Below are 21207 nucleotides of genomic sequence, written 5' to 3'. Positions count from 1 at the left end.
AAAATGCAGATCAGCGCAAGGACATCTGAAAGACAATCATTTCCAATGTGTCCTATTCACACCATAACACTCCCTTGACCTAAGTTGTGCTAAAATGCAACATGTATGCATTTTAACACAACACAATTGATGTAAGCGGATGCAAGTGGATGTCAACACAATGCACAGGATATTCTGTGAAAATGCAGTATGCTTTGACACACACTAAAATGCATGCCAATGGACGGCAAAATGTATGTCAACGGATGTCGGCGCGCGACTAACATGGATGGAAATGTACATCCATTTTCTATACATTTTAGCGCAAGTCAGCGTGAATTGGCCCTAAACATTATTTTACCTGTTGGAGGTAAAGTGTAGGAATTAGATGTAGATTAAGCAAACATTTTTATGTTTCTAAGGTTTCACTTCAAATTTCTCCTGTACCCCAAACCACAGCCACTCCTATTACTTCAGCTGTACCTCCGATAATCCTGAATGGTATGTGGAGAGGGAAAGCAGAGGATGAAGTGCTAACTGATCCAGCTGATCCCTTGTCTCAGACTAAGCAAGACTAGAAGCTGATGATACTGAGACATTGCTTAAAGTGGATCTTTACCCCTCCCCTCTGCTTAGCTGGTAGTGGATTCAGATAATTACCCGCTCAGCGGATCCAGCGTTGTCCTGCAGGATCCTCTTCTTTTCTGCCATCGATCTGATCCCACAAAGCCATGTCCTTTGTAACGTCATCGGTAGATTGCAGGCTATTCCATTCTCAGCCAGTGGGCCTCCTGATCACACATAGCAAGGCACACTCTCCTCTTCCTTTGTGAATGGAAGACTATGCACAGGGAGCTCCGTGCATGTCATTCGTACATGGGGGACGGGACCGAACACTGTACATTAAAAATTAAAACCTAAATAAAAATGTATTTGTGTAGTGGGATGGAGAGGAGAAAAGATTTGCTTAATTTGTCATATCTCAACTTCTAGTTAAGTTGAGGATCGAGGTTAAAGCTAATCTCCTGGTTTCATTAACTTTAAGTAGTTTGCTTGGACCAAGCTGGTCCAGACCATTTATTTATTTCACCATAAGTTGCAGTGGCTGGGAGCGCTGTATAAACTATATGTAGTATCCACTACATCCATACAGTATACAGCGCTGTGTTCAACAGCAGGACCAGACCTACCTGTCCCAATCCAGGGACAAAATGGAGGTGGGCTGAGTGCTGGGAAAGCTTTATATTCTTCAAATTCAAAACTTCCTTTGGCTAAGGCAGAGTTTGTGAAGTCAGCAGAATCACTCAGCCCAACTTGATTTTGTTCTGGGAATGGAACGGGAAGATCTCAACTCATTTCCAGAACACAGCGCTGTATTCTGTATGCAGCAAAGGCTACATACAGTTTATACAGACCACACAGCTGCTGCAACTGTTAGTGAAGTCAATCATTTGTTTATCGGCTTGTTCCAAGTAAACTATTTAAAGTTAAAGAAAATCTGGAGATCAACTTTGCCGGTTCACGTATATGTGGAGTGGATGAAGTTAGAACTGCATCCAATCCACATGACATGTGAAATCACATGGCTTCCTATGGTGCCTGTTCACATATGTCTGGTGCACTGGCAGTGAGGAATGAAAAGAGTCCTGTCCAATTTCTGAGCAGTGCAGTCCAGATCAGGTGCAGACTAAAGGTATTGACTTCTATGGGAACCACTTCTGAATCGCACGTCATCAGTTTTGAACAGGATTTCAGTTCAGGATCAGGTTTCAGCACAGTTTGCTCTCCTCTCAACCTCAACAAAACCACAAATGCCTTGCAAAGCCATGTCCAAAGCAGCCCTGAACTTGTGAACAGTACCATCCGCCGCTGTATCACAAAAACTGGTCCTGAACCAGCGCAGAACAAGTAGATTGCAATCTGCACTTAAACCGGACCTTGAAATCCAGACTGCACATGTGTGATCAGCATACTCCCCCACTGAAGGATACATTCTTGACTATTTTTCCAGGTAAAATGGGCTTTACAGAGATCTTGGGTTCCTTCCTAGGATGTTTTGAAATAATATTAGATCTGAAAAAATGTTTACTTTTTTTTGTAACAATCCTTCCAGTAAAAAAGAAAAGTATTTTCATGATATGTTAGTTCGAAAACACATTCTGGCTTTTCTAAAACTCTGTAAAACTGGAATAAGAGAAGCCTTCAAATGCTGTTTGTTGGTCCCTAAAAAGGAAGAATCATTACTTTTATGTAAATAAGACAAGCTATGCCTGAAATTTGGTTGTGGACAGTTAACTTGTCACTAATATTAAAGGCCGTATAGGATTGAGCTCTGTAGGTAAGAACAGGCCTTTGGACAGTTCTGCAAGCTGTTTCCTCCCCAGATTCCTCCCTTTAAAACTTTCCAGAGATTACCTGATAAGAATGTGTTTACCTAGTGACTTACTCTCCAGTATTTTTCAGGATGGCAAATTACTCCCTATTTTCCTTTTTGTATATAATTTCCTTCTTTTTTTATATACCGTAGCATTAGTGAGATTGTACTCTATATTACTTTTATCTTGGCTTTTGTTTTAGATAGCCATCTCTCCAGTGGTTGTCCTGAAAAACTGTGAAAAAGAGTTGCAGAGTTGCCTTCACTTTTTTGTCAGACAATATTTATTCTATTATAGTGCTTACTACTGTATCTAAAACTTTTGAGCTTTTTTTTTTTTTTTTTAATAATCAACCTTGCATTTATTGTGGTGAAAATAATTTCCCTTTTTTGCCATCTCAGGTTATAAGACTATTCATGGCAATTCAAATCCACCTCAGGTACCCCTGCTTAAAAAGTCCAAAAAACATCACTCAAGCCTGACTTTGGACAAAATGATGGAGCGCTTCCTTCAGCAGAGTGTGGATGCTGAAGAGAAGTTCTACAAATATGAGGAACAGAGACTGCAAATAGAGGAGAAAAGAAGAGAAGCTGAGCACAGCCGTGAGATCCAAATGCTGCAGATGTTGGGACAAATGCTTAATAGCATCTCCTCCACCACCTCTCAGATAACTACGCCTGGCAATGTCGTCACCCCCCACAGAGGAGATATCAGAACGTATGGGGATACAATGCACTTTAATACTACCGCATCTTATTCTTCACCTATAGGTATAAGATGTCCAAGTCACCTTGTAAAAGCTGATGCGTAGTGTCCACTTTTATATATTGCTCATATAACATATGTTTTGTGAACTATATTAAAAGGGAAATCTTTAGAAAAGAACCTGTTTTAATGAAAAGTACCCATATTTCACTTCATTGAAACACTGTAAAAAAGTGTTTGCGTATGCGTGACCAAAATCCTTTGTTGTGATGAAACCTGACACAAAAGGTATGTTTAAAAGAGAAGTATGGGAAACATTTTTTAATCATACTTACCTAGGTGGATACAGCAATGGTCCCCCGTCAGCTGTAAGGGTGAGAACTCAGCGATCATTTTCACCGCCGCTATGAGCAGAGAGCGATGACTGTCGAACGTGCTTTGGCTGTACTTCTCTTTTAAGTTAGTTAACCTGACTTTAGTTATCTTTAAATCCATCCCAGCAGAGCCACTTAGATCTTAGGTCCAGGTTGTACATAAGGTGTAGTTCTGCCACAGTGACGATTAAGCCCCACCTCTGTTGCCTACTTAGGTTCTGTTTTTTGATACTTAAAGGAGAAGGATGGGAAAGCAAAAATAAATAGTACATATTAACCTAATGCTTACATGGCTTTTCTTTCCTTCCTCAGTCCTTTAGTTTGTGCAATATGGACTTGAAGGGTCAAGAAGGAGCCAGTAACAGTCTATTCTGTGTTTGAAAGTTTGGAAGGGGTGGATACAACACCTTCGATCTGCCACTCTTTCAGTCCCTCCTTCCCTCAGACATGTGGCCACCCTTGGGGAACTGGCACACACCTCAGCAGCAAGCTAGAGTGTGCATGCTCTCTCCTCTGATACTCTGTGGGCTCTGATCCCCTTTCCATCACTCAGCGGCATTAAAATCCTATGTCGGCTTCTCCTCCAGCCATTACCAGCTGGGGGAGTGAGATTGGATTGTCAGGATGCTGAGCAAGGAGAAGGTGAGTGTCAGTGAACTTCTCATGTTCATGATCCCCTGGATGAACACAGGATCATCTGTCTGGGTGGGGAGGAGGGAGAGAAGCTGTCTGTCAGTGTTGTGAGAATCTTGAGAGTCTGCAGCCATCATTATTATTATTATTATACAGGATTTATATAGCGCCAACAGTTTGCTCAGTGCTTTACAATATAAAGGGAGACAATACAGCAACAATACAGTTCAATACAAGAGGGTTAAGAGGGTTCTGCTCATTGGAATTTACAATCTAGGAGGGAGGGGCTAGTGGTACAAAAGGTAGTAACTGTGGGGGATGGACTGGTTGGAAGAGTAGAAGATTCCATTATTAGCTGAGGGCAGGATAGGCTTCCCTGAAGAGAGAGGATTTCAGAGATCACCTAAAAGTGAACAAAGTAGGTGACAGTCTGATAAATTGGGGTAGAGAGTTCCAGAGGATGGGGGAAGCTCTGGAGAAGTCCTGGAGATGAGCATGGGAGGAGGAGACAAGGGAGCTAGAGAGCAGGAGGTCGTGCAAGGTCAAACAGAAGAGAAGGAAGGGGGGCGGATTCCAACCAGAATGTCGGTATTACACTCCAGAAAAGACTGTAGCCCCTCTCTTAGGTTAATTAACTATATTTTAACAGGGTGCACTTGTGAGAGGGCAGGAATGATTTTTAGGCACTAGCAGCTCATAAGGATTAACACTAAGCAAAAAAAAAGGAAACCCCTTACTTTCCTCCATCAGCTGGTTGTCACGTGAACATGCATGCTGGGCTTGCTTTAGTGTACATGTTTATGTGAATGGAATAGGAAAGGTGGGTATGCTGCTTTTATCTTGAAGGAAGAATAGCAAGTAGCTAGTTTTCACAACCCTGTCTGATTTAGTCTTTTCCCGTTGGCTGGTGGGTGCAAGACCCAGGTCATCTCATGCCTATGACCAGCTATAGCTTTGTAGGCTTTGCTTTGTTTTAATAGTGAAACAGTGGTCTGTGACACGGGGCCTCATTATGTCCTAAAGTACATATGGGAATTTACATACAGTAATTTTATTTTTCATTTTCACAGTATTGGATGGAATTATTACAATTGCTGTAAGCGGTGTGTTCTTAAAAGGCCGTGCAAAATTAGAGATATGAAAAAACTTGTGCAAACGTTTATATTCAGTGAAAGTTGTTTTTCAATACACATAAACTCAACAATATATACTTTTTCAGGTAAATATAAAAAAAAATTGTAACACTGTTAAGTAGCAAATATATCTAAGCTCAAGTTCATTTACAAGATGCTGAGTGTTAAATGCCTGAAAATGCACGATGATGCCAAGTATGTGTTGTGCAAGTTTGTATGTGTATGTTATATCTGTGTGTTTTGGGTCTTATAATATTGTTATTATGTTTTTGATTTTTTTTTTAATATTTTTAATACCCCTTTTTTTTATACTTTTATGGGGGCATAGACTCCTTATTCCTTCTTCTTTTCCTCTAGCCTATGCAGATATGAGACATGCTTACCTGTCTGCAGCTGCCAGCATTTGACAGATCAGAGCTCTAAATTGCTGATCTGAGTGCATTTGGGTTTATTTAACTGAGTCTAGTTTGGGGAACTTGATTGGTCTCCTGCTGCTCTCTATTATGATTCCTTATGCGGCATCACAGGTGAGCCCAGGGACCTGAAGGGGACAAATAGTAAAGGGGGGGGTGCGCTAGGTTAACAATTTCTGAAGTGTTCTCTCCAGGGTGTGCCCTCAAATAGGGAGAGCACTTCTTCCACTGAACATTTGCAGTTTGTAGCTGTGATGCATACATGTATATTTTGTTCAGTGCCAAGTATTTGAACTGGGTTCATTGGGAACATGTTTTATATGCAAGCAGTAGATTTTTGTTGTAAAGTTACCTAAATACCCAGCCCTGATCCCTTGATTTGAGGGTGGATATTACTGACAACTCAATGTTCGTTATTCCAGAGTGCATAGACTTACATAATATGTGCAAGCATGCACATTTATGTACTTATCGTTTTTAAAGAATAGATTTTAAGTTCATAACTAACAGCAATTTTGTATCTATTGTTAACTAACTTAGATTCTATAAAATCTAGTGTATGGAAAACATTTATTGTAATATAGAGAAATATCTTTTTTTATATTTTTTTTTTTTTTTTTTTTTTTTTTTTGTTAGGCCAGAGCTTTTTTTGTGCACAAGTATACAGTAGGTTGCCAACATACCCGGTACAGAAAAAATGTTGACTCTTTTTTTGTCTTCTTCTTTAGTTCTGGAGAGAGCGTTCTCCTTACGCCACACGCGCCCATCAAAGGACATGGAAAATATTTTCCAACTGGTGAGGAATGTCATTCCTTCGCTTACTTCTAAGAAGCACAAGGGACAGGATGGGAAGATTGGTATTGTAGGAGGCTGTCAAGAGTGAGTCCAATTCTCTGCTTGTTTTTTCACTACCAACAAAATAACAATAATTAACAGGGATTAATATCACCTTACTTTTACAGATATACTGGAGCTCCATACTTTGCAGCAATTTCAGCACTCAAAGTGGTAAATCCAACATTGTTTCAATGTGGTTATTTTTTTCTTTTTCCTAATCTGTAATTTAAACTTTTTTTTTTTTTGTTTCTTTTAGCTTGTTGGGGTTCAAGCTAGAGTAGATTCAACTGTTTAGGGTGAGGTGAAGGATAAGTGATAGGCTGGAGGTTGGTCATAAACATCACGATAAACAATCAGTTGATTGCTGGACCAAACCATTAGTCAATGTTACACTTAAAAATGATTGGTCGAAGCAGCAAAGGGAAAGGTTAGTTTGGTAAAATTTAGATTTTCCACCAGGACCATTAAGGCCTCTGACACATGGGCAATTTTTCCTCCATCAGGGAAGCCCAGGTGTGGCTTACAGCCATCTATAGACATGAATGCTTGTGTGCTGCTGTTCTCAGGTGTGCGCTGGTGCTATCATAAACCTGAGTATAGTGTATGGGCATGTGCAAATAAAAGTCAGTTGTTTGTTGACCAAACCAGCAAGATTGATTTGTTTAAAAAAGGTAAGTCTTTCACTAAAATAACTATTACATCTGACTTTATCTTTTATGTGGCCAGTATAAGAGATTGGTGGTACCGCCCCATATACTCTCTTTCACATTTGTTATCCATGCTAAAAGCCCAACACAAATGGGTAATTTAGATTTTTCTGAGCATGGAAATGTAAAATTAGACTGCCTAATCTGGTTAGTATACTTGTTTTGGGTAAGGGATTCTGAGCGATATTGTTTATGTGCTTATTTTACTTTTTTTATTTTTATTTTTTTAAAGCCTGACATAAGATTACTTAATCTGAACTTTATTCTCTATAGGGGGCAGACTTGTCACATGTATTTTGTACCAAAGATGCAGCAACTGTCATTAAGTCATACAGTCCAGAGCTGATTGTACATCCAGTTCTGTAAGTTTCTGTATTTACAAAACCGTATTTCTATTTGTTGTATGGTTGAAAGTCCTCACATTTGCTAACATTTTAAGAGTACTAAAAACCATCTTGTTCATGTTAGAAATTTGGTAATTAGAGTAGGATTACACTTGCGGTTGGGGGTGGTAAAGGCACGCATTTGAGCTGTGTTTTTAATCTCCGCCCCCCAGTCACATCCCCTTAAACATAAAAGGCAGCGGATGAGGTGTACACATGCGAAGGCTGACATGTTTTGCATTGCAGCCGCAAAAATGATCTTCTCCCAGTCATGTTTGTAGAAAGTAACACAACTTGCTGTGATCCATTCAAAAGATGGGGGCATGCCACAACTGCATGCAATGCCTCAAAAAGGGGTTTAAAGAGGAGGGAGGATGCAGCATATAACCCCTCTTTACTGCTTGTCAAATGTCCTCTGTAAAGCAACCCACTGTGGTTCATGCTTCAGATGGTGATACATGTATAAACAAGCCCTTACAGGGCATCTGTAGAATATCCTGTATATACTGTATGTTTTTGTAAATAAAGAACAGTTGTCCATTTTGGATACACCTTTCTTTACTAGTCCGACTCCATGATGAGTGTTGATGATTTTTTTTTTCTCAGCAAGTTCAGTTGATAAAAAAAATGTACTATAAGATGGAACTCTAAATCAAAATATTTAGCTGATCCCATCTGATCCAAGCAGTGCATAATAGAAAACTAGCTTTTTTTTTTTTTTTGTGTGTGTAAATAAACCATCTTTACAGCTTGCCTACTGCCCTATAGTAAAACTACTGCTATAGGGCGGCATGGCTGCGCAAAATCGAGCGTGTATTTGTATATATGTATGTGATTTGCATTCCTGGGTAGGGGGCATGCGTGCAGCCATGGGAGGCTAGACATGTCAATCACTAGGTCCTGGCCAGAGATTCCCTGCAGAGCAGAGAAATACACAGCAGCATGTCTCCCTAGTAAAACACACACAGCACATCATGTAAAACAGCACACGGTTAACCCTTCAATCACCCTAGATGTTAACCCCTTCCTGCCCAGTGTCATTAGTACAGTGTCAGTGCTTTTTATTAGTACTGATCAATGTATTAGTGTCATTGGGATGCGAGTGGCAGTTAGCAAGTTCCCCCCCAGTGTCAGTATGCCCTCTGCAGTCTGGCTATAAGTCGCTGCTCGCCGCCGTTACTGGTCTAAAAAAAAATTAAATTCCAGTGTATATATACTGCCATTTGTAGACGCTATAACGTTCACGTAAATCAATTAATTTACATGTATTGTGGGTTTTTGTTTTGTTTTTTTTGTTTTTTTTTTTAGCAAAGACATGTAGCAGAATACATGTTGGTCTAAATTTATGAAGAAATTTGATTTTTTTTAAAATTTTTGTACTGGACATGTTGTATAGCAAAAAGTCAAAAAGATTGTTTTTCTCTTTTTTTTTTTTTTTTTTTAAATTGTCGGCCTTTTTTTTGTTTATAGCGCAAAGAATAAAACCGCAGAGGCGATCAAATACCACCGAAAGAAAGTTCTATTTGTGGGGAAAAAAGGACTTAAATTTCATTTATGTACAGCGTTGCATGACTGCGCAATTGTCAGTTAAACTAACGTAGCGCTGTATCCCAAAAAATGGCCTGGTTAGGAAGGGGGGTAAATCCTCTGGAGGGCAAGTGGTTAAAGATAAAGTATAGTTTGATGTAGCAAGGACATTTGTTGAGTTGTAATTGCTGTGTTTACATAAACCACTTGCCCTCCAGAGGATTTACCCCCCTTCCTGACCAGGACATTTTATACGATATGGTGCTGCATTATTTTAACTGACAATTATGCAGTCAAGCAACGCATAATTAAATTTGTCATTTTTTTACACACAAATAGAGCTTCCTTTCTGTGGTATTTGATCACATCCTTGTTTTTATTTTTTGCGCTATAAACAAAAAAAAAACAATTTTGAAAAAACAATATTTTTGACTTTTTGCTATAAAACGTATCCAGTAACAAAATGTTTAAAAAATACAATGTCATAAATTCAGGCCAAAATGTAATTGCTACATGTCTTTGCTAAAAAAAAAAAGTTAAAAGTTATAGTGTCTACAAATGGCGGTGTGTATATATACTGAAAATTGTATTTATTTATTTATTTTATATTAGTAATGGTGACGATCCGCAACTTATAGCAGAACTGCAACAGGCATTCTGACAGCACTGACACTGTACTAATGACACTGGGCAGGAAGAGGTTAACATCTGGGGTGATCAAAGGGTTAACTGTGTGTGTTTTACTTGGGAAACATGCTGCTTTGTATCTCTGCTGTGCAGAGAGATACAAAGCAGCATGTCCATGCTGACAGGAGAGAGACCTGTGTTTACACACAGATCTCTCCCCTGTCAACTTTGCGACAATCACAGAGTCCTGGCTGGGACCTGGTGATTGACATCCGCGCGCGCTTGCCCCCTACCCAGAAATGCAAATCACGTGTGTGTGTATACATGATTTTGCGCAGCCATGCTAAGGGGCGGATAGCAAGTGTTTGAAATATTTTTAGTATGACTGTCACTTTTTACACTCATACCTATTATTGCATTACATTTAGACAATCGTGAATTAACCGTAAGAGAGATCAAACACTCAGTTTACAATGACTGTAGCTTCGCATAGCCTGTGTGTAATGAACAAATAGGAGCCCCCATGTACATGTAGAAATACAAACTTATACATAACATAACACTTCTAACAGTAATTACATCATGTGTTTTTTACTTAAAATAACATTTAAAGAACTAGATATTGCTTTTTTTTTTTTTCCTTTCATGTAGTTCACTTTAGCTTTAATTTTTTGTTTCACACAGGGATCACCCAAATGCTTTACAGGAAATTGAAAATTGGCTTCCAAGATTACACACACTTGTAATAGGACCTGGGCTTGGAAGACAAGATTCTATACTGGAAACAGCGAAGGTATTGCCCCATATAAAAACATGCTGACCTGTACCTTGAGAATGATCTACTGTCTATTCTGAGTATGGTAAACTATATAATTATAAACTTACGCTGTACTTAGTCAGCCACATAAATGTGCTTGAATTTGAATGCAGTTGTGGACATTGCTGGACAGCCAGTAGATATATATATAATCGCCTGTAACAAACACCGTTTTACGATTTAATGCAGTTAAGAAGTATTCTGATTGCTGGATTGTAACTTATTGTTACACAGTGTACTTTCTGATTATGAAGTCTTTATGCCTTTTTCCACATTTTACCTCATGATATCTAACTGAGAGACTGTTCTCACCACCTGATTGATATAGAGAGCACACAGAAAAGTTGAAAAGCCCCACTTGTTCAGTGTTTTTCCTACCCCTGTGAGATTAGGATGTGAGGAGATTATTATCATTGGTGTCATGGTTTTTTATTTACTTTTATTTCTGGACTCCTCATGAAGTCACATGCTTTATCTTTATTTTAAAGGTTACCTAGCTCTTCAGGTCACAGTGCTGGTATAAAAGGTGGCCTACTGTCTTCACTCAGGATGGTTGCTGAGAAAAGGTTTGACAGCTGCCCCTGAAGTGTGTCTCTGGCTGCTCTGTAAGTTGAGGCAGGTTCAGGGGCATGTGGCATCTAACTTACTCTTAGAGGTAGTGATACCTTTATTTTGCTAGACAAGGCTCTCAGACAAAGGGCAAGGTATTTGAATGAGTGTGTAACTTCCAGTGCTTAGAATACACAATACAATGAAGTGGTGTAATTTTTGTCACTTCACAGCAGGTGATAATGGGATATGCTGCATGTAGAAACTGGAACCTGTAAGGTCACTGGGCACCTTTTTTTTTTCTTCCTGATCGATGCTTTAAAGGACGATAGATCGTTCTGGCGGTCAGTACTCTTTGGGAACTTTATGGGAGAGCCGCTCGGTTCCAGGTCTGTACCAGCATGGATGGTGTGGAACCAGTAAAACCAGCACCTGCTGACACTAGGGTCAGTGCTGTGAAGCAGATATTTACTTAGCAAACTTAATTTTATACATGGAAAGATTGCTAATGTTTAAAATTTCTCTGGACAGTGCTGGGGTTAGTGCAGCAAGGTCCAAGCAAGAAGATTCTTCCTACCGTTCAGGTTGCATACTCAGTACTGTGTAGATATGTACAGTCTGGTCCATAAATATTGGGACATCGACACAATTCTAACATTTTTGGCTCTATACACCACCACAATGGATTTGAAATGAAACGAACAAGATGTGCTTTAACTGTAGACTGTCAGCTTTAATTTGAGGGTATTTACATCCAAATCAGGTGAACAGTGTAGGAATTACAACAGTTTGCATATGTGCCTCCCACTTGTTAAGGGACCAAAAGTAATGGGACAATTGGCTTCTCAGCTGTTCCATGGCCAGGTGTGTGTTATTCCCTCATTATCCCAATTACAATGAGCAGATAAAAGGTCCAGAGTTCATTTCAAGTGTGCTATTTGCATTTGGTATCTGTTGCTGTCAACTCTCAAGATGAGATCCAAAGAGCTGTCACTATCAGTGAAGCAAGCCATCATTAGGCTGAAAAAACAAAACGAACCCATCAGAGAGATAGCAAAAACATTAGGCTTGGCCAAAACAACTGTTTGAAACATTCTTAAAAAGAAGGAACGCACCAGTGAGCTCAGCAACACCAAAAGACCCGGAAGACCACAGAAAACAACGTTCACCTGATTTGGATGTAAATGCCCTCAAATTAAAGCTGACAGTCTGCAGTTAAAGCACATTGTTTCATTTCAAATCCATTGTGGTGGTGCATAGAGCTAAAAATGTTAGAATTGTGTCGATGTCCCAATATTTCTGGACCTGACTGTAGATAGTTACTGTTTCTAGTACACTGAAGACACAGCTTTTCAGCTTACAATGAAATGTTTATAGGTTAACCTACAAACTGTGCTTTGGATGGTACAGTACTGCTTGATGACCGAATGTTTACTCCTGTAAGAGCAAGGGTAACCTGTCGGTAGTTTGGGAAGCTGCCAAAATACTTTGTCAGTTATCCATTAGACCACTTTGAATTGGAAGTTCCTTGATATAGGTGGGTTGTCAAACAGAAAAAATATACCTGTTGGGTTTACATCCCTTCCTCTGGGAATGATGTGGGGGTTCTGAGAAACTGCAGTAGACTAGTCAGAATAGTCATGTTAACACAGGATTGCCCCTTAAGGGTTTGGTAAACCCATATCAGCAAATATCTCACTTTTTTTGGTACCTATAGGATAGGACCATGGGGCATTTGGGATTGCATATCCTACAGAGATTAGCCTTTCATTTAGAAATGCTTCTAACTTGCCATTTTTCTAGCCCATACCATACTTCATTCCTAAAGCCTTCTTGCATTTAAAGCAAAGATCAGCTGATAAACATTGCATAAAGGACAGCAGTAGACACAGCAACAGCTGTGCCAAGACACCTATAGCTAGGCTGCACAGTGTATATAATAATACAGTACAAGAAACCTTGCACTAACAATCACTCATGCATTCATACACTGCTTTCCCCCCTTTATATGCAAAGAAGCAATAGGAGCATGGATCTGAAAAAGAAGACATGCACAGATTTGCAGGTACATAGTAAAGAGAATATACCAATGTCTGTGGTGTGGAAAAGTTGATCAATTAAACTGCAGTCAATCCAAGGTTGCCAAATCCTAATACATTTTTGGAAGGAGCCAAACCTGTATAAATTGATTTGTATTTGGGGAGGGAAGGTCTGAATTCACTTGACAAAAATTGTTGCAAAGTTGGGAGAGCAACATTTTTTTCAATTAAGGGTAGCTTTCCAGGCTTGGAAAAGAGTGAGTCTGAACATAATGCTGAGTATAAGAGGCACAAAGTCTTTTACACTGCTTGGGAGACCATCTTCAGGGGTCCTGAAGGATCTATTATGCAGGTCATGTTTGTGCAAGCAATGCTGTGCTGGGAAAGGTTCTCTTGTGTGTGTTCTGTAGCGATCAAGTTAGAAGAACAGTCTCTCTGTTGGCTGGCGTGGAAACCATAAACCATTTAAAGAGTCATTTCAGATTTTAGATACCATTTTCAATACTATAAACTTCATCCCAAATTATTCTTGTATATTTTTGTATTACTGGCCTATTGCTTACACACAAAATAACAAATTATTATTTTCAAAAGTGCACTTATCTTTTCGCTAAGGCCCTGTTCATATATTAGTTACAGATCCTGCTACCAATTTGAAAAGTGCTATTCACATGCCTTTATGTCTTGCATAAGGCAGCCAATTCACTTGAATGGGCTGCCCTTTGTGTGTTTGTTGCACCAAAGCAGCTCAGGGAGAAAATTTTGGCCCTGAGCAAGGAACAACTATACACGCGTGTTTTGTGGAACAAAATCACACCATGTTTGGGCTGCCATCCTGCCATTCAGGATAATTGGCACACATGCTCCCATTGCACATTTTGCTGCAAATTGGAATCTCGGGCAGAAACGGTATGAACTGTTCCTAAAGATATTCTATATTGCCTTCAAAACACTTATTCAAATAAAGATCTAATTCGGGGGGTAATTGATAAAAAAAAAGTGTCCGAGACAAACTGTCTAAACTGGAGCGCAGCCAATTGGCTTTAAAATTTTTATTTTTTTAAACTGTGCGGAAACCATGAAAGATAGAAGCTGCTTGGTTGCTGTGGAAAAATGGCAACAGAGTTGAACTAAAAGCCATAATACTTACCTCTGTTCTCGCAGTCCAGTGTTCACATGATTCCTCACTGGTGTCAGCACCTTCTCCCTTCTTTCAGTCTTCGTCTGTCTTGATTGACTGGTGCAGGGTGACCTAACTCCTGTACATGGGCAGTAGTCATTGTGGCTGCGTGTGCAGCTGCAGCTCAGCGTGCATTCAACAGGATATTGTGAACAGGCAAATAAATGTGTTTTATTACAGAAAAGACATTACAATAAAGAGACCACCTGTTTTTTTTTCTCCTAATTTTAGTTCTATTTTAACCACTTCATGACCGGACACTTTTACCCCCTTCCTGTCCAGGCCAATTTTCAGCTTTCAGTGCTATCACACTTTGAATGACAATTGTGCGGACATGCAACACTCTACCCATATGAATTTTTTAGCATTTTTTTCAGACAGATAAAGCTTTATTTTAGTGGTATTTATTCACCTATGGGATTTTTATTTTTTTTGCTATGTAAATGTCTAAAAATTTTGAAAAAAGTGTTTTTCTTATACAATTTTGCAAATAATATTTCATCATAAATCTTTGCCCAAATTTATTCCGTTATCTTTTTAGTAAAAAAAAAATAACCCAAATTAGTTTATAACCAAAAATTATAATTTTTAAACATTGTTTTTTTTTTTTTTTTTACATTTTTTTTATGTTTTTTTTTTTTTATATATATATTTTTATTTACATACTAGCAGTACAGTGTCAGCATGGTGACACTGTACTACTTTTGGGGGGTGATGAAGATTGTAAAAGCAATCATTTCTCCTTCTCTCTGGCTGCATTCTTGCAGCCATTGAGAACTACTGTGTGAGCTATGATTGGTCACAGCTTGTCACATGGTACAAGGCTGTTGTGAATAGCCTTGTACCATGTGACCTCTGATCATTCACAGATTTCACACGTAGTAAGCAATGATGTCAGAAGTGACATCTTGCTTACTACTCTGCGTGTGATCACTGATTGGCCAATCGGTGATCACATGATCGGGACCTCGTACAGAGGTCCTGTACGACGATCGGTGTTCCACAGTGGGCACCGAATCGCAGTGCTGCGTGCTCCCCGAGACCCTGCACTGCCACTGTCCGGCCTAATCATTGTTTGTCACTTTTTTGTACATTCTTTATATTACCTAATTGTCCTAATGACTCTCATTAATATTGCTATTTCTTGTAGGGTATAATTGAAAAAGCAAAGACGAAAGGTATTCCTGTAGTGATAGATGCAGTAAGTATCTGATAGTGGGGTATGATTTAGTCTGTGTGGTGCAGTACTAAGCATTTTTCTCTCTCTTTAGGATGGACTTTGGCTTATTGCCCAGCAGCCATCTATTATACAAGGTTATCAGAGAGCTGTGCTCACTCCAAATTTTATGGAGTTCACTCGGCTGTATGAAGCAATGGTAAGTATAAGTAGGTACTGACATAACATTTTACTGTTCACGTTTGGGAGGAAAAGGAATGGCAGTGTCAAGGAGCTCTATGATGATCTTTCAGCATAAAAATACTAAAACTGGAGCACTCAGAATCTGGTGCAGCTGTGCATGGTAGCCAATCCGCTTCTAACTTCAGCTTGTTCAGTTAAGCTTTGGCAATAAAACCTGGAAGCTGATTGGTTTCTATTCAGAGCTGCACCAGTTTTTGCACTCTCCAGTTTTAGCAAATCTCCCTTTATGTATCCCTGATAACACTGTTCAACAAATTTTTATTTTTTGCCAGTTTTGGAAACAAAAGGATCCATTTATTAATGAATTTCACATTCTGAGTTCAAATATAACAATGAAATTTGTCAATTGGCTCTAGTTTTTCTGTAAACGGAAAGTTTTCTACTATAGGCGTAATGACTACATAATGCACAATAATTCTATAGATAGATGTCTTTCCACAAATATAAAGCAAGTGATATTGACTACATAACAAAGCCTAAATGGCATAATATATTGCATAGGATTACCAAGAAAAATTATAGGCATAAGCTAAGTTGAATCATTTTAATACTTAGGATTCTCACTAGTTTTGTCTTCAGTTTGTGTCGGTTTTGCTTCTCTTGGCTTTTCTCTTGTATTCGAGGAAAGGGCTATCTCTTACAACTGCACGTGACTACACGCTTCAGGTTCTTAATCACTTGACTCAACCACGAAGGATTCTGGTGCTTTAGGAATTGGTAGCCCCTCTCCATGAGGAACTGGACGTATTGCCGATGGAATATTTGGATAGTGCACAGATAACATTTTCTTCTTATTTAGCCCTTTTATAATTGGAGGCACCATACAAAAGTAACAATTACTAACATGATCTGTTGGCTCTCTCCAAATCATTGGCACAGCGAAAGGCATAGATGCCTTTTTTCCATTCAACCATTGCTCCAGTGCCGTCCCACAAGAATTGCAGCATATATGTGGTGCCCAGCTCTTGTCCTGGTCTCCTATCTTGCAGCCAAAATACAAGTTGTAGGCTTTCTTAATCATTCCTATTATCCTCCTTTTTTGTGAGATAAAAGTTATTTCACCGCAGATATAGCAGAAATTATCTGCTTTATTCACACAAGTTCGAGGCATTACTGAGTAGCCTATATAAGCATAAAACGAAATGTAAAGACGCTGTCGAACTACAATCAGCTACAGATACTGCAGCTTTTATGCAGTGAAGTGATGCAATTAAAGGCTAATATTGCATCATCTCAGTATACATGCAATTTTCTATTGGTCACCAGTATCAATTGCGCAATATGCAGCTGAAGTTGCATCATAATTTTGAATGGCTTTAGTCATTAGATGGGTGAATATATCATGGAAACTAGAGCCAATCAACATTTTTTAGGGTCATTTTCGTTTTCAGCACCCCAAAATTATGTAAGATTAGCTAATTTTATGCCCAAAACTTTTTACCTGTTGAACAGTGTAATCTCTAGAAAAATTACAATTGCAAAAAATAAACGCACAGGCTATCAATTGCCACAGAAAGAAAGCTCATTTTGGGGGGGGGGACGTAAATTTCATTTGGGTGCAGTGTTGCATGAGTGCGCAATTGTCAGTTACAGTAACGCAGCGCCATAATGCAAAAAGTGGCTGAGTCAGGAAGGGGGGTAAATCCTCTGGAGGGCAACTGGCTAAACATGTCCAGTAAACAAAATGTAAAAAATCAAATTTCGTCATGAATCTAGGACAAAATGTATCCTGCTACATGTCTTTCCAAAAAAAAAAAATCCAAATACGTGTAAATTAATTGGCTTATGTGAAAGTTATAGCGTTTACAAATGGCAGTATATATACTGGAATTTATTATTATTTTTTACTAGTAATGGCGGCAATCAGCGACTTAGAGCAGGACTGCGGTGGGCATTCTGACACTTGGGACAACTGACTTGATGCTATGCAGAGCCATACAAAGCAGTGTGCAGGAGCTGACGGGAGAGATCTGTGGTGTTTATACACAGGTCTCTCCCCTGCTGGAGACACTCGGCAATCACTGGGTGCCTGCGAGAAATTACCGGCCAGGACTCGGTGATTGACAGCTGAGGCCACGAGTGTGTGTGTGTGTGTATTTGCGCACCCCTGCCGCCCTGCAGCAGTATTTCTGCTATAGGATGGCACAGAAGTGGTTAAACCAAAGGTGTGCAGCAAAGCTAATTTTCTGTGGTAACAAGCAAAGCAGATGGGGAAAACTGTGCTTGGCACAAGGTCTACTTGACTTGTACATTTTGGTAATAGTAAATTTAGTAATTTCTAACTGCATTTCAGGTGTACATGGTTAGGACTGTCATCCTGATTCTTGCTTAAAGCAGAACTGCACTATATCGAAGCACCACAAACCAAAAGCACAGTTTAATGTATTTTTAATATTCAAAGCAAACTCCCTCGTTCATGTCTCCATGCTTTACTTTGCTAAGAAATCACTTCGAAATACACCCCCTATAATTTCTGGCTGTGGCCATCTTGAGTAAGGATAGATGATTCATGTAGCAATTACTTACTGGAATCCATCTGCCTTTAGCTTAGGCATGCAGACAGGAGGGTGTGCTTAGCTGAGGAAACCCCTCCCACCATCCTGAAGACTCCTAGGATGCATGACATCATTTTGCCTAGGCACAGAAACTAGGAGGTAACTGAAGAAATGTAAACCACTATTTAAAACACCTAAATATAATATACTTTGCTGTCTATTTATTAATGCTATCAGTATAAGGATTCAAAATGGTCAATGTTGAAAGAGAGTGAAGTTCCACAATAACTAATAATTGGGTCACATAGCCAGAAAAATATTGTACATATTATTGCCAGACTCGCCAAGCAGTGAATGAAGGAAGGGTGCAGATAACTCCTAACACATTCACTTACAAAATCAAGTCTTCCGTGGTGTCTTTATTATGTCTGTCTTGTCAGAAACAATGGTTTCTGTTGATGACCTTATTCTTAAGCTGTTTTATATTGGAACACTGTTTAGTTAGTAACCAAATTCAGAATTCTTTTTCAGATCATAAAATGCATAACTCTTAATTTAGTGAACTACTAACCTTTAATGCAGGAAATCTGTTAAAATTGTCCATCATTATGGCACTATTAAAAGACTAAATGTTGTTTTTCATCTTGCAGCTTACTGAACCCGTAGATGCCAGTGACCAGCATGGAAGTGTACTGAGGCTAAGTCAGGCAATGGGAAATATAACCATAGTCCAGAAAGGAGAGTGGGATCTGATTTCAGATGGAGATAAAGGTTTGTGTTCATACAGGCTTATCTATGCACATCACACTCTTTTACTGTAGACAGTGTACCTTTTTATCATTTACTGCACCCTTTGTAATATCCTCCCCTGACCTCAGCAGCAAAACGTTGCTAAGATCCCCTTGCTTCAATAACTTCAGTCAAGATTCTTGGCTGTCACTGCCGCTTGAGCTGGTCACTATACATCATCTATACAGATTGATGTATTGTCAGCCTAGCTTTGGACTTACAAGGCTAGCTTGGAATGTGAGCTTCAGGCATTGGGCTTTGCATTGTGGCACTTTCCACACCAGCTTGTACGGTGTTAGCTGTCGAGAGCATTTTCTAGTATCAGAGATGTGGCGAAGCACCAGGTGTTGCCCTGTCTCTGAAGACTGACTATGAGTACTGAAACACGAGGAGCTACCTCACTGTTGTCGCCTTTTAAAATTTCCCAGCATTGCTGGTTTCATTGTGATAAACATTAAGGATCAGGGTCCAAGCACTGACTATCTGCTGGGGGGTGTGATGTATGTGCTCCAAGCTCTTTTCCATCATTTAATCTAGAGGTACCATCCCACTGCTCTCCTCTTCTCTAATTCCACTGGTCGCCTACCAGTGCTAAGAGCTGTGTGGCCCCAGAGTGCAGAAGGTCGGAGGGAGCGCGGGAACGTTACTACAAGTGGAGCCATCTTTGGATCTGGAGCCATATCTTGGAGCTGTTTTCTGATTGGTATGTGAGCGGAGTGTGCCCCTTGTGTGTGAGCAGCATCATCCTAAGTGTCCGCATTTGAGCTTGATGACCCCGCAGTCCCAGACCAGACCTAGATGACCTTATTGCAGGATATACTTATATTGCGCATTATGTATGCGCTTCTGGTAAGTGCATAGTTGTACTGGCTCTCGGCACCTGTAAAACACTGGCACGGAGCACGGAACACCTTATTTATGGACTGCTATATTAGTTGATCGGACTATTCACTATTGTCACTCAACTATTTAACTTGTGTCATATAGATACGTCAATATAAGACGTAACCATCACTTCACCAACTTTGTGCCTCATTAGCGCTCACCCTATATTTATACGATTTTATTACCATATTTTTTACCATTATTATTGTTCATCGTATGTTATTATCTAGCGCTGCATATTTATTATTTTTTACTGTAATTTTGAGGTGTTGAGGTTTTACCTTTTTATGCTAGCTGCTTTTACGTTCTCCTGCGCTCGCAATCACCTCCAATATACTGCCTACAGTGACCTGGTCACCCCTGACTGCCAGAAGCTCTCATCCGCATCAGCTGCTCAGGCTTGTGAGTACCTGAGGCCTTGCCCAATATTGGACTTGGTTGCATCACTTTGCTAAGACACAGAATGGACAGTTTTGCTGCTATGAATGACCTCAGCCCATGCTCCCCTAGTGGTTCTGGGAGCATTTACTCCATATCCCCTGAAGGACCCGACGCTTATGAATTGCAACCAAAGATCCCTAGAGGGTTGTCATCCTCAGCTCTGTCTGGTGGCCTCCCTCATGTCCACAGGGATCTCTATGTCCATTCTGGACTATTCAACTGTTTTGTGCTCGGCTACTAGAGCATTTTGCCTGCAGAGGTTCTAAGCATGCTCCAGTGCCATCCCCTGCAGACTGTCTTTGACCCTTTTGAGCCATTAAATCAAACTGGATCTGTGGCCTCTGTCACCATCTTCGACTCAGATTCAGAGTCCCAAGAAGACTGTTTGAAACACCTCATTCTCCAGACATTGACTCAGATTTATGGGGGAGAGGGTTGTTTTCAAACCTTATCAGCCTGTTCCATGTTCCAAGCCCTGAAGAATTTCAACAACTGCAAAGACCTTTCCTCTGTGCTTTGCCCTGTGTGAGGGGTTCTTAACTTGGGGTTCATGGATGGGTTTCCGGGGGGTCCGATTAAAAAAAAGAAAAAAAAAAAAACCAAAAACAAAAAGCTATTCACTCCCCCCTTCCCTTGTCCAAGTCAATGACATGGATGCCTACAATCATCAGATTTTATTTATGTAAAACGTTTTTCCCAAAAGGAAAAAAAACACTGTTTGCTGTAACTGCTTATAAAGGGAAAGCTGGAGTTTGGCTTTCATTTGTTAGAAGCAATAGCAGACTAACACTCCCCTTACCCCATATACATTGTGATACTCTGGGCACACAGCAGGGAGGAACAATGGTCCAGCAAAATGGGGTTAAGTCCCTGGGAGGAACAGTGGTCCGGCAAGACAG

At 39.8% G+C, this 21207-nt stretch overlaps 1 protein-coding gene across 3 annotated transcripts in view; it reads left to right on the top strand.

Moving 5' to 3' along the window:
* NAXD (NAD(P)HX dehydratase) overlaps positions 1–21207 on the top strand; it is a 50981-nt gene that overhangs the window by 19214 nt on the left and 10560 nt on the right. For 2 of the 3 annotated variants that reach the window (XM_089693588.1, XM_089693587.1), the window contains exons 2-8: positions 6341–6491; positions 6575–6620; positions 7430–7518; positions 10378–10486; positions 15429–15479; positions 15550–15654; positions 18844–18964. In XM_089693588.1, the coding sequence (XP_089549714.1) occupies positions 6341–6491; positions 6575–6620; positions 7430–7518; positions 10378–10486; positions 15429–15479; positions 15550–15654; positions 18844–18964 (672 nt within the window). Of the gene's footprint in view, positions 1–2755; positions 3125–6340; positions 6492–6574; positions 6621–7429; positions 7519–10377; positions 10487–15428; positions 15480–15549; positions 15655–18843; positions 18965–21207 lie in introns of all 3 variants that reach the window. The other variant, XM_089693586.1, reaches the window with a different exon arrangement.

Source organism: Staurois parvus, unplaced genomic scaffold, assembly GCF_062004578.1.
Source record: "Staurois parvus isolate SC_StPar_1 unplaced genomic scaffold, SC_StPar_1.0 ptg000634l, whole genome shotgun sequence".
Taxonomy (NCBI): domain Eukaryota; kingdom Metazoa; phylum Chordata; class Amphibia; order Anura; family Ranidae; genus Staurois; species Staurois parvus.
Note: the sequence above shows the minus strand (reverse complement) of the source record. Positions and strands in the feature narration are given on the sequence as shown.